This window comes from Stegodyphus dumicola, chromosome 8, assembly GCF_044657685.1.
Source record: "Stegodyphus dumicola isolate Sdum_Otavi_A_Nest chromosome 8, ASM4465768v1".
In the NCBI taxonomy this organism is placed as follows: Eukaryota; Metazoa; Arthropoda; class Arachnida; order Araneae; family Eresidae; genus Stegodyphus; species Stegodyphus dumicola.
The window spans coordinates 192,889,856-192,903,886 of NC_140775.1; the positions used below are offsets into that span (position 1 = coordinate 192,889,856).

A 14,031-nucleotide genomic window follows, 5' to 3' on the forward strand; every position below is an offset into this window, starting at 1 on the left:
TGCTTGTGTGTTCTTTCGCGACTAACTCAGTCACTACTACAGCTATCGTCACTAAACTTTCTGCCATTCTTTTCTGTGTCCTGGAAAAGGTCGACGTCCCCTCCCCCCCCCCCCCCAGAAAAAAATTTTTTTTGCAAAAATCAGAGATAATTATTAAAAACTCATGTTCGACCTCATTTTTCAGAGTGGCCACAGTCTCGCTCGCTGGATATAAAATTCGAGCTATATTTCGAGAAGTGTTGCCACTGCTCGCTTTCAAATCGTAGAGTTTGTTAATCAAAAATTTCCAAGTTTTATAATGAAATAAAAATAACACTGCCAAATATTAATCACATTATATCCGATTCCAAAAATTCATGAGAAGCTATTTCGACTGTTCCCATCTTCGTACGACTTTAATCAGCCGAGATATTAATTAAAAACTCTGAAAATACTCATTTTCGCACTCATTTTTCGGAGTGGCAACACTGTCGCGCGTTAGAAACAAAAATACTTTATTCCGAAAAGCGTTGCTACTCGCTTTCAAATCATAGAGTCTGTTAATCAAAAATTTGTAAGTTTTACGAAATCTATATATATATAAAGAAGAATATGTGTTTGTTTGTTCGATTTACTGATTTCTGATCAATTATGATCCATTTTTTGCAACATTGAATAAATTAAAATTAAGTATAGGTGAAATATTGGAAGGAATTTGCGCTTTTACGACCATTTGATTAGAAAGAAGAAAATCACGGAAAAACTGGGTGTCATTGTTGCTGATGGTAATAATGAGGGAGAATTTAGTTTATTTTTCTACGGAAATTTTTTTATGCGGGTTCCATATCGCATCAGACTGAAAAATGTATAACTATGAATCGTATTTTTTGCATCGTTATTACAGAAGGATTACAGCGGTATCGTTCTCTGTGTTGTTAACTTTTAAATCTAATTTAAATGGAATCGGCTACTTCCGCTAATTCTGAATAATCCCAATCCGCAGAGTCTGTGCAATTATAAACGCCTTATCCGGGATCCAAACCCGAGTTCCAGCGGTGTAAAAGCTTCCACTGATGATCACTTAGGGCTGGAAAGACACAAATTTGTTTTATATAAATCAGTCTTTGAGCTATCTAATTTTGAAATCAGCCTTTCATTTTTCGCTGTTTTTACTTCCTTGTACTAAGTAATTACTGTAATCGTGAAAAATTCCGGGTACAACATTTCAACGAAAATATCATTTTCAACCCTCTCCAAACCATTTGAACGATGTTTTCGCGTGACATTTGTAGGTGGGGAGAGAATAAGACTGTTTTTGCCAAAAAGGATCGTAAAACAGATTCAGATTTTTTCTTGACATCTATACGTACGTGCGAATGTATGTAATCTCGAATAACTCAAAAACGAATAACGTAGAAAGTAGAAATTTTGTATATGGGACTGCTATAACATGTCGTTGTGCACCTCCTCTTTTCGTTGCAATCGGCTACACCAATCCTACGTATATACTCCCATTCTGTTACCTGGCTCGGTGAATTTAGTTTTTTTCATTCTTATATGTTGGTAAATTGCGCATTTTTTGCTTTATAAGTGAATGAATTATGTTGTTCGTACGTTCCAGTTAAGGTTTTTATGCCTTTAGTAAATCTGCATGAAATTGTTGTAGTTTGTATCAACAATTTAAAACTTTAAGTGGCGAGTTAAACATAACGAACCGCCATTTGTGTACATTTGAAACTCAGTAGAATAGTGATTAGTGAAAAACTGAATTAATGGAATGAGAAATATATTTCTAATGAAATCCGAGGAAATAAGTTTAAATGAAATGCAGTAAAAAATGTGTATAATTTAATAGGCCGTACAAGGAAGTCATATGGTATCCATGTTACCGTGAAAGACCGAAATTGGAGAATGTCGACTTTCACCGGAGAATATCAACATTCACCAAATACGTCGGTGGAAGACCGAATATTTCACTACATTCTTGTATATTCCGACCCTCACCGGTGTATGTCGACAATCACAGATATGCTCTGGTGAAAGTCGAAAAGAGAGGTCATAAAGTGCCATACTAGTTTAAGTTGTTGCAATCAATAAGATTTGAATCACATAATTTAGTAAGTTATTTTATTACTGTTATTTTATTTTCTCATGTTCTTAAGCTCTTATTTCAAGTTACGAGTGCGTTTACTCGCGATTGAATTACGGAGAAGAAAATATAATATTGTTATATGTTCAACATTCACCATTAGTACATGGTGAATGTCGATATTGACCGGTGTAAGTCAGAAATGAGAGTATTCGGAAAATATTTCGGACATACACCAAGAGACTATGTGAATGTTGACATTCAACGGTGAAAGTCGACATTCTCCAGATTTCGGTGTTTCACCGTAACATCCACATAAAATTTTTTCATCTTTAAAAGCAATACAAACACATCTGAGAATAGCACGTCATATAAAAGCAAATTTCCGCAAAAATATAACATACTGCATTTGCTTTGCTTTGAGGAAACTGAAACGCTAAATTTTTTAACACTGGGGCTTTTAAGTTAAAACACGTTTCTTAGATCCTTAAAAGAAAAAAAAAAAAAGGCCTTAGAAGGTATTATAATACTATTACTAATAATAAGTAAGGATGGCCTTATTATAAATATGCTACGTTTTAGGTTTCGCTTCGTTGCCGTTTAACAATGACAGAATGTGTGCTGTAAAAGAAAGTTCTTAAGAGCAGGAAATAATTAAATTAATTATTGCTTACAAATTGTTTTAACATTTCAGTCACGAAGAACTTGATATGAAGCCATGTAATTATAAGAGCATCTAAATTAAATAATAACCACCCAATATTTCGAATTCAAAGCTTTGGAAGTACGCATGCGATTTAATTACCAATTTTCATAAAATAACATCTCGTATAGACATAAAAAAAAATAAAATAAATAAAAATAAAAAAAAAAAAATAAAAGACTTCCTTTTCTTATGCATTTTTAAGTAAACAAATAACAATAGAAGCATAGTCGTTTGAACATAATAAACCAAGGTTTAGCTGTTATATTTTAACAAATAATTAGAAGCCATTAACTGGCATGATCTGCATTTGGGGATTTGTCTTAGAAGCGGAAATTTGGTAGCTTTAATTTAGGTTGGCAACAACGGTTAGTTCTTTACATTGTTTTTTAAACCTTTCTCAAGCTTCTGCATGAGTTGTTGAGTAGTAGTTGTTAAATGAATGAGCTGGAGAGGATTATATGTGAGAAGAAGTAAAATTTTGGCGAGTTTCAAGATTTCAGCATTTTCAAAACGCGGTATGTCATATACACTATGCAGACGAAAAAAAAAAAAAAAGCGACAGTTCTATATCTCCCGTTCTACTGAGGAGGTTCGAATCCCGCGAACGGGCTAGGTGCATAGGTGTTTTCGTGGTTTTCCCCATGTGTAACGTGTATACGAGCCAGTTTCCCTTAAAAAGTCCTCCACGAAGGCAGTCCTCGAGTGCTTTGCCGTAATCCAATAAACCAAAACCCGTTCTACTGGCCTGATTGACGGAGTTCAACTTGCGTTTCTCATGTCTCGGAAGCGCGACTTAGGATATGTATTAGATTTATATATAGCATTGTTCTAATATAGATATTATGACAAAATCGAACTTTTTCTGCAATGACATGCCAATTTTTTTTCCATATTTCGATTCTACGGTTCAAAGTATGCCAAATTGGCAAATTTTGTAAAAATCGCAAGAGGAGTTTTTAAAAAATGAGTTTTCAAAATCTTAGTTCCTCTATGTTAATTGAATTTGGTATATAATTTATTAATCTCTCCTTTTCTTGTTAAACTTATTTGATTATGTTCATTCCAAATATAATTCGTCTTTATATATTCGTCCTTATAATAAGGCCAGATGTGGTAATCTCTTTATTATGGAGGCACCTAATAGGTGGACCACCATCGCCTTTTCTATGAAGGGACGGGCAGTTACAACCATGCCTTCTCCGGGATTCGAACCCGCGAGCTTCGGCATCGCAGACCACTATACCGACTGGGCTGCACGAAATTTATATTAGGAGATAATATAATCAATATTTCTTTAACAAATATATATATACAACTAATTGTTTCAAAAGAATAAATTGAATTTAAATACAAATTTTATTAATTCTTCGCGCCATTGCTGCAAATACAACTAATTATTTAATATTCTTCAATAGGAATCTAGAAAGAAACGCAAATAATAAATCATGTAAAGAAGTTATTATATAATAATAAAAATTGCAATATCCTAAATTCGAAAGATTCTGAGAATAGAAATTGACTAAAAATCTTTGGGTACTCTATTATCGGAATTGGATTCAGATATCGCCAAAAGCTGACGATCTAGCGAAAAATTCGAAGCATAAAAATAATCGCCAATTTTTTTTATTTATTTATTTATTTATTTATTTATTGAAAATTTTAAATCCTTGTGCACCACATAATATTACACAAGACTTACAGAGGTAAGTAAAATAATAATAATAATAATAATAATAATAATAAAATACAACAACACAACACAAAATAAAATAAACTCACAAATTCACAGATGATACGCAAGAGATAAATTTACAGAAAAAAGAGAAAGCCATTTTATGTTGGACAAAAACATGAAGAGGGGAAGGAAATGTAATATTCACAGAGTTTAACTTAGAAATGAGTTCCTTTCGTCCTTCCTTGAGCTTTGAACAATAGAACAACAAATGTTCGACATTTTGCACTCCCCCGAAACTGCATGAACACAAGTCTGTACTAGATAATCTAAATCTCTTCAGATATGAATTGAATTTACCATGTCCAGTTAGAAATTGAGTGACTTCAAAATTGCAGAAAAAGTGTTTATTATTCAGTCTGTGAGGAATGGAAGGAAAATATAGTTTAGTCAAAGAGGCAGTAGTAGAATTCCTGTATAGTTCATTCCACTCGAGTATTGTATCATCCCTACTTTTGTTCTTGTAAAATGACTTAGGAAGTATCATTGGAGTAATTACTTGAAGATGCGTAGCTTGTTTTGCCAACCAATCAGCCCGTTCATTTCCTAGATTGCCAGTGTGGCCACGTACATGAGAAAAGATAACATCAACACCTTTATTATTAAGGTCTTTAAGAAGAGCATGAGAAGTCACAATATTTAAATATTGTGACTAAATAATTAATAATAAATATTTAAATATTTAAATTATGGATAAATAAAATCCAAGGGAAAAAATAGCAACAAATGTTCGTAAAATCAGAAATTTTTAATGGAAATTAGACAGCTAGCCAAAGAAACAAAGAAAAAAATCATTTTACCGTTTAGTGACAAACTTTGGAATTTGCATGCTCGTTGCCAATTTTGAAAAGACATTCTTTACTTTTTCTTTTAAAAAAATTACTTTTTAACGACTTTAGAAGTAAACATTGGAGACTTTATATGAATCAATCTCTTGGCGAGTTTAGCAAAACGTTTGGCGACGACTCCGGTCCGGATAACAGAACAGTACCAAAAGTTAGCTAAATTTAAGATTTTACATAGATGTTCAATTAATATTAAGAAAAGTGGGTACTTTTCCGTTTCGCCGGCGCAAATCTCGCCAAGCAGACTTTGTTGGCGACAACATACAGTATACACATAAAAAATGTTAAATGTTAACTTTAAGAATTTTTATTTTGAAGGCATAAACATTTTAATAGGGTATAAAAATTTGTAAACAGCCAATAAATAAAGGCAATAAATTTGTAAAAAGACATTAATTTAAGAATTTACTATGTTTTCATGGTTCAAAATCCTGATTCGCCGGTTCGTATCACGTGACCCCAAGTGATCTCATGTAAACTACGCTACAAAAATCTAATTCTCTTAGTAATTATCTACATTAATTTCAAGTTAAATCTTAATTTGGAATACAAGTTTAAATGCAAGAATTATTTTAATTCGTACGAATAGCTTACTCATAAATTATGTAAAACCGTAGTGCTTTACTTCGCTAGTGCATTCTCATTAGAATGGATGAATTTAACCTTTGATTTTGCCTTTTCTATATTTTCGCGTTCGGATGAGCGGTGTGATTGCATTCTAATTGCCTTAATTACCGCGAATTGTCTTAGGGGATAAAATTCAACTATTTTGTAAAAATTCTATGTAATAGTATGCCAGTATTGAAAGAAACAATCAATCTGATAAAAAAATGGCTGCGACTTGTTTTGAAACTGAGGCGTAAAAGGTTACCAGCGAAGATATTCCGTTTGGCATCAGTTGTACCATTATTGGCGACTTTAGCATTTGCGCCGGCAAAACGGAAAAGTACCGAAAAGGGTAAACGGGCAATGGTTTATACTCAAATGCCAAGAAGGAAACCAGAATAGAAATGCTGAAAATTGCAAAGGACGCTAGGGTTATTTGCTTAGGGGGGGGGGGAGTTGCTTCAGTTGGGTATTTTCTGAAGGAAACCACATCATAATTAGGTTGCACCATAAAAACATCGGGAAAAACCCACAAGAACATCCATGCAACTAGTTGTTCGCGGAGATCTAAGCAAATCAGACAAAACGCCAGAGGTTAGTGTCTTATTCGGCTACTGAGAGGTAAGAAGATTTAAGAATTTTTAAAAAAATTTCACACATGGAAACAAAGTGAGTATTTTTTATTTTACTGGTATCGATGAATTTACTTCAAAAGTCCCAAACGCATATCCTTATCAATGCGTATCAGCCAGTATAACACCTTTGCATACACACAATAAATAAATAAATAAATAAAACGGAATTATAAGATTTATAACAATATTAATTCGAGCATTGAATTCTCTATACGTAATCAAAAGTTTTATAAGTAATTAGGTAATAAAAAAACACATTTAATAGTTAAATATAAAATTAAAACTAAAAAAAAAAAAAAAAAATCTGAAACTTTCAGATTTCCTATTATGCCCAAAGGGGCTTTTTTTTTTTTTTTAACGTTTTCTGTGTTACCTTTATTTATTAAATATCACGTTCTTCGCACTTAAATCATAAAATTCAGTTCAAGAGCAATATCGCAAAATAATTTTAAAATAAGCGTATCTTTAGAATTTCCGATAGACAGTCTAGCGCGCTGGAGATAAAAATGTTTTTCTGGACAACGTTGCCATTACTAGCTTTGAAATGCTTCATTCATTTAAAGTGTTACAAAATATGAAATCGATAAAAAAAATCTGATGTGTACACCACATGACTTCCTCGTACGGAATATTAAATTATACGCATTTTTTTTTTTTTTTTTTCATTTCATTTAAACTTATTGGATTGAATTAAATCTACTTCGCCGACAGCGCACAAACCACAATAGAATAAATGCATTCTTTAAAATTTACTCTAGTATTTGTTTACCATAGCGACACTCTGGCGCTAAATTCACTTAACAGTATTATATTTCGTTCATATTATAACTCATAATGTACAAAATTTATATCATTTAAAGAATAGAATTATCTAATCGTTGCCACATGTTCTATTCAAATACTATAAAAATCCAAATTCGGGCTTCCAGATGCCCATATTCGGACGAGAATTACGTCATTCAAAAGTGGATGGCTCTATGTACCGTTGTTTTATCACAACGCGAGAAACATACATACATTCATGCAAATTCTTCATTATTTAATTTCTTTAAATGTAACGCAGAGCAATAATATTGGGTGGCAACAGTTTGAAAAGAGATACGAACATTTACAGTGAATCGACGCAAAATGCCAAAGCGAAATTATTAGCCCTTCTGAGCTCTGGCTCCTTTGGGCTAAAAAAAAAAAAAAAAAAAAAAAAAAAAGAAAAGAAAAGAAAACATTATGCAATGTATAAATACAAAGGAACTGTCAGTGAAATGAAGTACAAAAGTACTGAAATTCATGCAAAAATTTCACAGTTTCTTTGCTGTCGGAAGTGAAAGCCATCAGAACCTAAGACCTCTTCTTATAATTTATTTTATTCCAGAAGCCAGGCATTTCACGTGATTTTACATGTTGGTTCCGTACTGAAAATTTCTAGTTAAGGCAACATTTCTTATTAAACCATTATCTTTATTCTATTTATATTATTACAGCACCTTTTATCCTATATAATAGTGTTAAAAAAAGTTTTTTTATAAAACAAATAATTTGTCCAAGAATTTCTCTCGTTAAGATGTAAGCATTATAAATAATTTCAATCACTTTTTTCCTCTACGAGATGCGTCATATTTCTTTTATTTTTATTTATTTATTTTTCACAAAGCACGCAACAAATGGTACGAGAGCAACATTTTCCCCCCTTGCCCAGAACTTGGATAAATAAGTATTATAACATCACCGTTAATAATTCTGTTTATTCATTGTCATAAAATAATATTATTTATGTCTGAAGTAATTTGACTGAATTAATAATTTCATTACTTTTTTAATAGACTCAAAAATATATATAAAAAATGAACAAAATGAAAGTAATTAAATAAGTAGTTGCATAAAGTTTACACAAGTTGAGACAAGTCTTAAGTTTATATTTATTATTTGCTTGCCAAAATAATTATTATAATAAAATGGCCTGTCTTTATCTCAAGTAAACTGCTTCACAATTTGCTGTATCGAACACAGTATTTACAAAGTAATTATCGGATGTTTCTTAAAAACTAATCAGAGCAAAACGTTTGAAACTAGCTTGACTCTTAAATAAAAATGAAATAATTGTTAGCGAGAACCAGAAATCACTATAAACCAACATTATTTTAAGACTGTAACATACAAGCATGATTTGATCTTTACGTGGGAAAAAAAGTCAATATACAGCGATACGATTTAATATAATCAAGTCTTCGCTAAATTAATGCATTATACTTTACTACTGTACAAAATGCAAATATAAATATATTTCTCAGTTATCCGAAATGTAAACAAACACTTACCTCCGTATCGATAAAACAGAAGTGCACAGATTTCTGCCACAGTGCATAGATGTAACGCGGCATGTTCCCGAGATTCGAAAACCAAATCTGCTCTATTCGGAAACTGGCGCGGGGTGGAATTCACTTAATTATACCTCTGAGAAAAAGTGGGACAAAATCCAGCGCTCTTTGGAAAAGAGCTTACATTTTAGACAGCACGAGGGAACTGCGGATGGAATGGTTTTGAAACGTCTCCTTGCTTAGCTTGTAAAATGTCAAAGTCCGCTTGGTAAACGTCCTTGATAATAAGACTGGTTGAAGGACTTTCAGGTTTCCCAACCAACGCAAATCTTACCGTCGCTCTATTTTCAATATTTAGAGTTCGGCTATCTGGCAACAACTAGACGGTGTTCATTTGATTACGGAGGAATTCGTTCGACTGATTTTTCTTTCCCCCTTTCTTCAAATGCAGTCAGAACAGAATTGTTTTAGTTTTCTTTTTGCTTTGATTGGTTACCACAGCTGCAGTAGCCACAGGGCAAATGCATTCGTGAGATGTATAATGAAGTGGCAATCAAAAAGGAAAACGAGTGGCAGTGGAGAACAGGTGAAATCAAAAAAACGAACAGAAAAAGAATACGCGTGAAAAGAAAGCGGCAAATAGTTGTAGCTTCAAAACGGGGTTACGTCACGCCTTGCTGCCAACAAATCAGGGTTAACTTCGGGACTCTTTAACTCTCCGACGCACAATGAGATTATGAAGGGGTAAGTTTTCCCGCAGGTTAATAGGAAGTCTTTGTTAGTGTTTTGGTTTTTGTGTCTTATAGAATCCTGTTTTGATCACGGCACAGAAAGTAAAAGAGCATTCGAAGATCGCGTGTCAGAAGTACTGCTGCTTAACACATTGCTGGACAATGCGCAATTCAATTCAACAACGGGCGTGTCCTTAAATATTTGAAATTTTGAATGCCACTCTGTTGTTGTCAAATAGTTCCGTGTACATTTGACTCCAGTGGCACAAATATAGTTAATATGTGTTGTAAGCCAGTGGTCTCAAACTTGACGGCCCTCGATGCAATTTTGTACGGCCCACGAATACATTTCAGTTATGTATTTTGTTTTATCTCCATGCCTCTCGAATCAATTTCCACCTTTTCGTTGCCCTGCGTTGGCAGCACGCTTGTATCTCTCTTCCATAGAATTCGGTCGCTAGAATGTAGATGTGAAGTAAAGAATTAAACATCGGTAGGAAAATGGAAGTAATAATCAGTAAAATAAGACTGCAAATGTTGGACACGAACCAACTGTTGTACAGGTATCGTAGAGCGAATTCGCCATTTTATAACTCATGTTATATGATTGACAGTACAGAACATGCAGTTATTCACTGCAGAAAGTACGATAGTGCCAGAAACATTATGCTCAAGAAGATGAAAATTAGCAATATTTGACCTCTTAGCTGATCTTTTAAATCATTGTAATAAGACACCTTGGAGATATTATTTCCTAGGCAAAATTGTCATCAAATACATCCTAAAGAGTTCTTAAGTACTATTAGTGTAAGGCAGGGATGTCAAACTCATAGGTACACTTGGGCCAAACAAACAAGGTTTAACCTTAGGCGGGCCGAAAATAATAATAATAATAATAATAATAATAATAATAATAATAGAAACGTAGATTTATTTCAAATAATACAATAATAAACATATATATATGTATAGAAAAGGACAAGAAAAATTTAATGTTTACGTTCTGATATCTTGACATCTCTTCTCTGCTATTATCTTTCCTATTTCGGGAGAAATTTTGTTTGCAGTGATAACTTTCAACGCTGACCCAAGGTGAGCATCATTAATACGGTTTCTAATAGAAGACTTATTACCTTTCATGACTGAAAATAACTGCTCGCACCGATAAGTGCTACCAAACATGGAAATAATTTCATATGCGAATTTTCGAGTATTTTCAAACCTGGCTGGTAAATATTTGTAAAATTCAGGCACGCCCACTTCAATGAATTTTGCTTTCAAATTTGAGTTGCATTGAATCTCGATCACCTCCATTTGCATATGGCTGGGTACTGATAGAAAAATAAAGGGTTTCGTATACCCTTCCTGTGTGTATTGTCTACTTCCCAAATTTATTGAATATAGCTTTAGTAAGCTCCCTGTTCCGAGTCAGGACATTTAATGTTCCCAAAGCAAGTAAGGAGGAACACAGAACCTGATATGTTTTTTATTGAATTTGTCTCCTGATATCGTAAACAAAACTTTCAGACTCCAGATGTAGTCACTGAACCACCCACCTGTTTTGCAGTTTCAGCATAGGAAAGACCACTTTCTCGTAACACAATAATATTACATCTCTTTCTAGGTGTTCAATCTACTCTTTTATTTGATGTCATTGCTTCTGGACTAAATAATAAAAACTTTTACAAAAATTCCTACTTGTAATTGCTGTGTATAAGAAACAGGTTCTCCTTCTACAGAACAAAGCAAAATAATGAATTGTTTCAAGTGTAAACATGATGTCAGCTTCTACTGGCAGTTACTAACATTTGATTGGTTTTCAGAACAAGAACAGTGGTTGGCCAGGAAAGCTAGACATTACAAACCACTTCATAACTGTGTTTTTTATTTATATTAAAGTACATATAACATTTTTTGTATTGCAAATAATTGAATTTTGTGTTTTGTATTGAATTCAATAATAAATTCTCTTTAAAATGATATATACAAGTTTACATTTTGCGAAACGTAACATTTTCTATAAGCATACAAAGTTCAAAAACATAAAAATTTCCAAATGTGTCCACAATTTTGGCCACCACTGTATATAAATTCAATAAATCAAATCTAATTCGGCTAGAAATTAGAAGATTGCCTAGCTAGACCACGACAGAATTTCGAACATACGCATACCAAACAGGATCTAACCTCAGTCTAAAGTATTTCCAGCATGACCAGCATTAGCATCACCAACAATCTGCTTTCTTCAATTGGCAAGGCAGCGGAATTCAGGCGCAACTCTCATACTGCGATACTGCAGCGTTATTCTGGGGCTCTACTGTTTAAGCAGTACTTCCCAGAGCCCTTACGGAGCCTGAAAAGGAAATGGTACAAGAAATGAGTCCCTCGTAGGAGGTCTTGGATGGTGAAAAGAAGAAAGCAGGCGCTTTGCTTCTGTAGCAGTCTTTGATACTTTGATACAGAAGTATTTATACAGGGGGTCTACTGCATTTTCAGTACTTCCCTGTAAACCTGATGCAAATCCACAATGGGCATGGTGATGAGAAAACCTGAATAAATCCCATGGAGGGAGCTGTGAGTGAGAGGAAAAGAATAAAGTAACATCAGTCAAGTGTGTCGCCCTCTGGTGGCGGTGATGGTGGTTAAAAGAAATTCACAGTCCGTAGGCGGAGTGCCGGGATCATGGGCTGGCGAATCAGGAGACAGCGCTGGTTGTTTGAAGCGAGACTCTTTGCAGTGGTCAGGCTGATCACGTGAGGTGATCACCCTCTCGGAAACTGACCCTAGTCAATGCTGCTTAAGTTGTGTGTAAATTTAACATATTAATAGTATGGGCGGTGAAGGGTCTATTGTAGTAATCGTCCTCTATGATTTCGTAGTTTAAAATATTGGAGAAGTCTGCTGTGCTATTTTGGTTTACTTTTTTGTAGAAGTTTTCGTTAAGCTTATTGATGTAGGTTGTCACATATTCAATTTTCAAATCTCGGTGCAGATTTTTATTTCTGATGTAATATGGGGCTCCTGTGATGATTCTGAGGAACTTGTTCTGGATAATCTGCAGCTTTTTGAGATCGTTTTGTTTGGCATTTGCCCAGACTGGGGATGCGCATGTTATGATGGGTCTTATGATTGCCTTGTATATTCTTCTCTTTCTATTGAGTCTCAGACCTGAAGATTCAGCCAGGAGGTGAAAAAGTTTGCACATGATGCCGAAGATCCCGTGCCATCTATAGCATTAGAAAAAAATCCAGGTAAGCGGTGAGGAAGATGGGTGTGACCAATTTGCGAGTGTAGCAGCTTCCTAGGGAACGATGTCCAATCCAGGCAACATACGGGATAGGAAAATACGCAGTACTTAAGAATTTACACCATGAATCGTAACATGTTGTTCGGCTATGTGTGAGTGAGAGACGAAACCACATGTTGATGTAACAAATCCTTCTCGCCGTACATGATGTGCATTCTATGGACGAAGAGGTGGAGCGAATTAGAAGTGCAGCGAAGTTTACAGTTGCATTCTTGTATAATTTCCAATTAATCTTGTTTGGGTATTCCTTCCTCTTGCCGATTTTCATTTCGTACGAAATAGGGGGCACTAGTGATAATCAGCAACATCTTGTTTGGCAGGGATTTGAAATTTCTTGAGTTCCTTTGCTTTCGTACTTGTCTAGACTGGTGACTCGTACGAAAATATAGAGCGGATGATAACTTTAAAGACATAACTTACGAATAAGATTGATTGCTGATTCACTTGACAGTAAAGAGAAAAGTTTGCGGATGATATAGTAATATGTCTCTCTACGTACACTGTTGATGTGCGTGGACGAAGTGGATGACCTGTTGAACCAAACTGATGACTGACGATAGTCGACCGCAGCGAACAGGGCTTTTCTTAAAACAGACAGTCTAATCCTAATCCGCCGCTCAGATAAAACCGTCCAGAGTGAAGGTTATGACGCTTGAGTAGGTGGACATAAATGCAACGCCCCTGTACGTGACTTTTAATTGTACTACTTTTTTCATGGTTGTTTTTTTACACATTAGAATTAAACTTTTTGTCTCACGGCGAGATTGTGATTGTGGCTGGCGGTCGCCTAAAGATAGGACTGCTGCAACCACAGCCCGCAAGCCACGGGTTGGGCACCACTGGTTTAACACTTAGATATCAGCAAGCTTCTTTTTTTTGTGTGTGTGTGGAAAGGGCACTACCAGTTGACCCATGGTATATCGCTGGTGTCCCCCCCCCATACTTTAACCTGTACCTGCCAATATGCCTTTGGGACGTTTTCTTCTTCTCCTTGCTCTTTGCAAATGATATGCCATATGATTCCGGATAATAAGACAATAATTTTTCTTTAAAAATATTTTTTGAAAAGTATACCTCCTTTTTATGCAT

At 34.5% G+C, this 14,031-nt stretch overlaps 1 protein-coding gene across 1 annotated transcript in view; it reads right to left on the minus strand.

Moving 5' to 3' along the window:
- LOC118200353 (rhotekin-2-like) overlaps window positions 1-9,477 on the minus strand; it is a 219,750-nt gene extending 210,273 nt beyond the window's left edge. Inside the window, exon 1 of the mRNA XM_085822860.1 lies at window positions 8,905-9,477. Coding sequence (XP_085678986.1) covers window positions 8,905-8,967 — 63 coding nt within the window. The 5' untranslated portion in view covers window positions 8,968-9,477. The remainder of the gene's footprint in view (window positions 1-8,904) is intronic.
- Window positions 9,478-14,031: the final 4,554 nt, after the last annotated feature.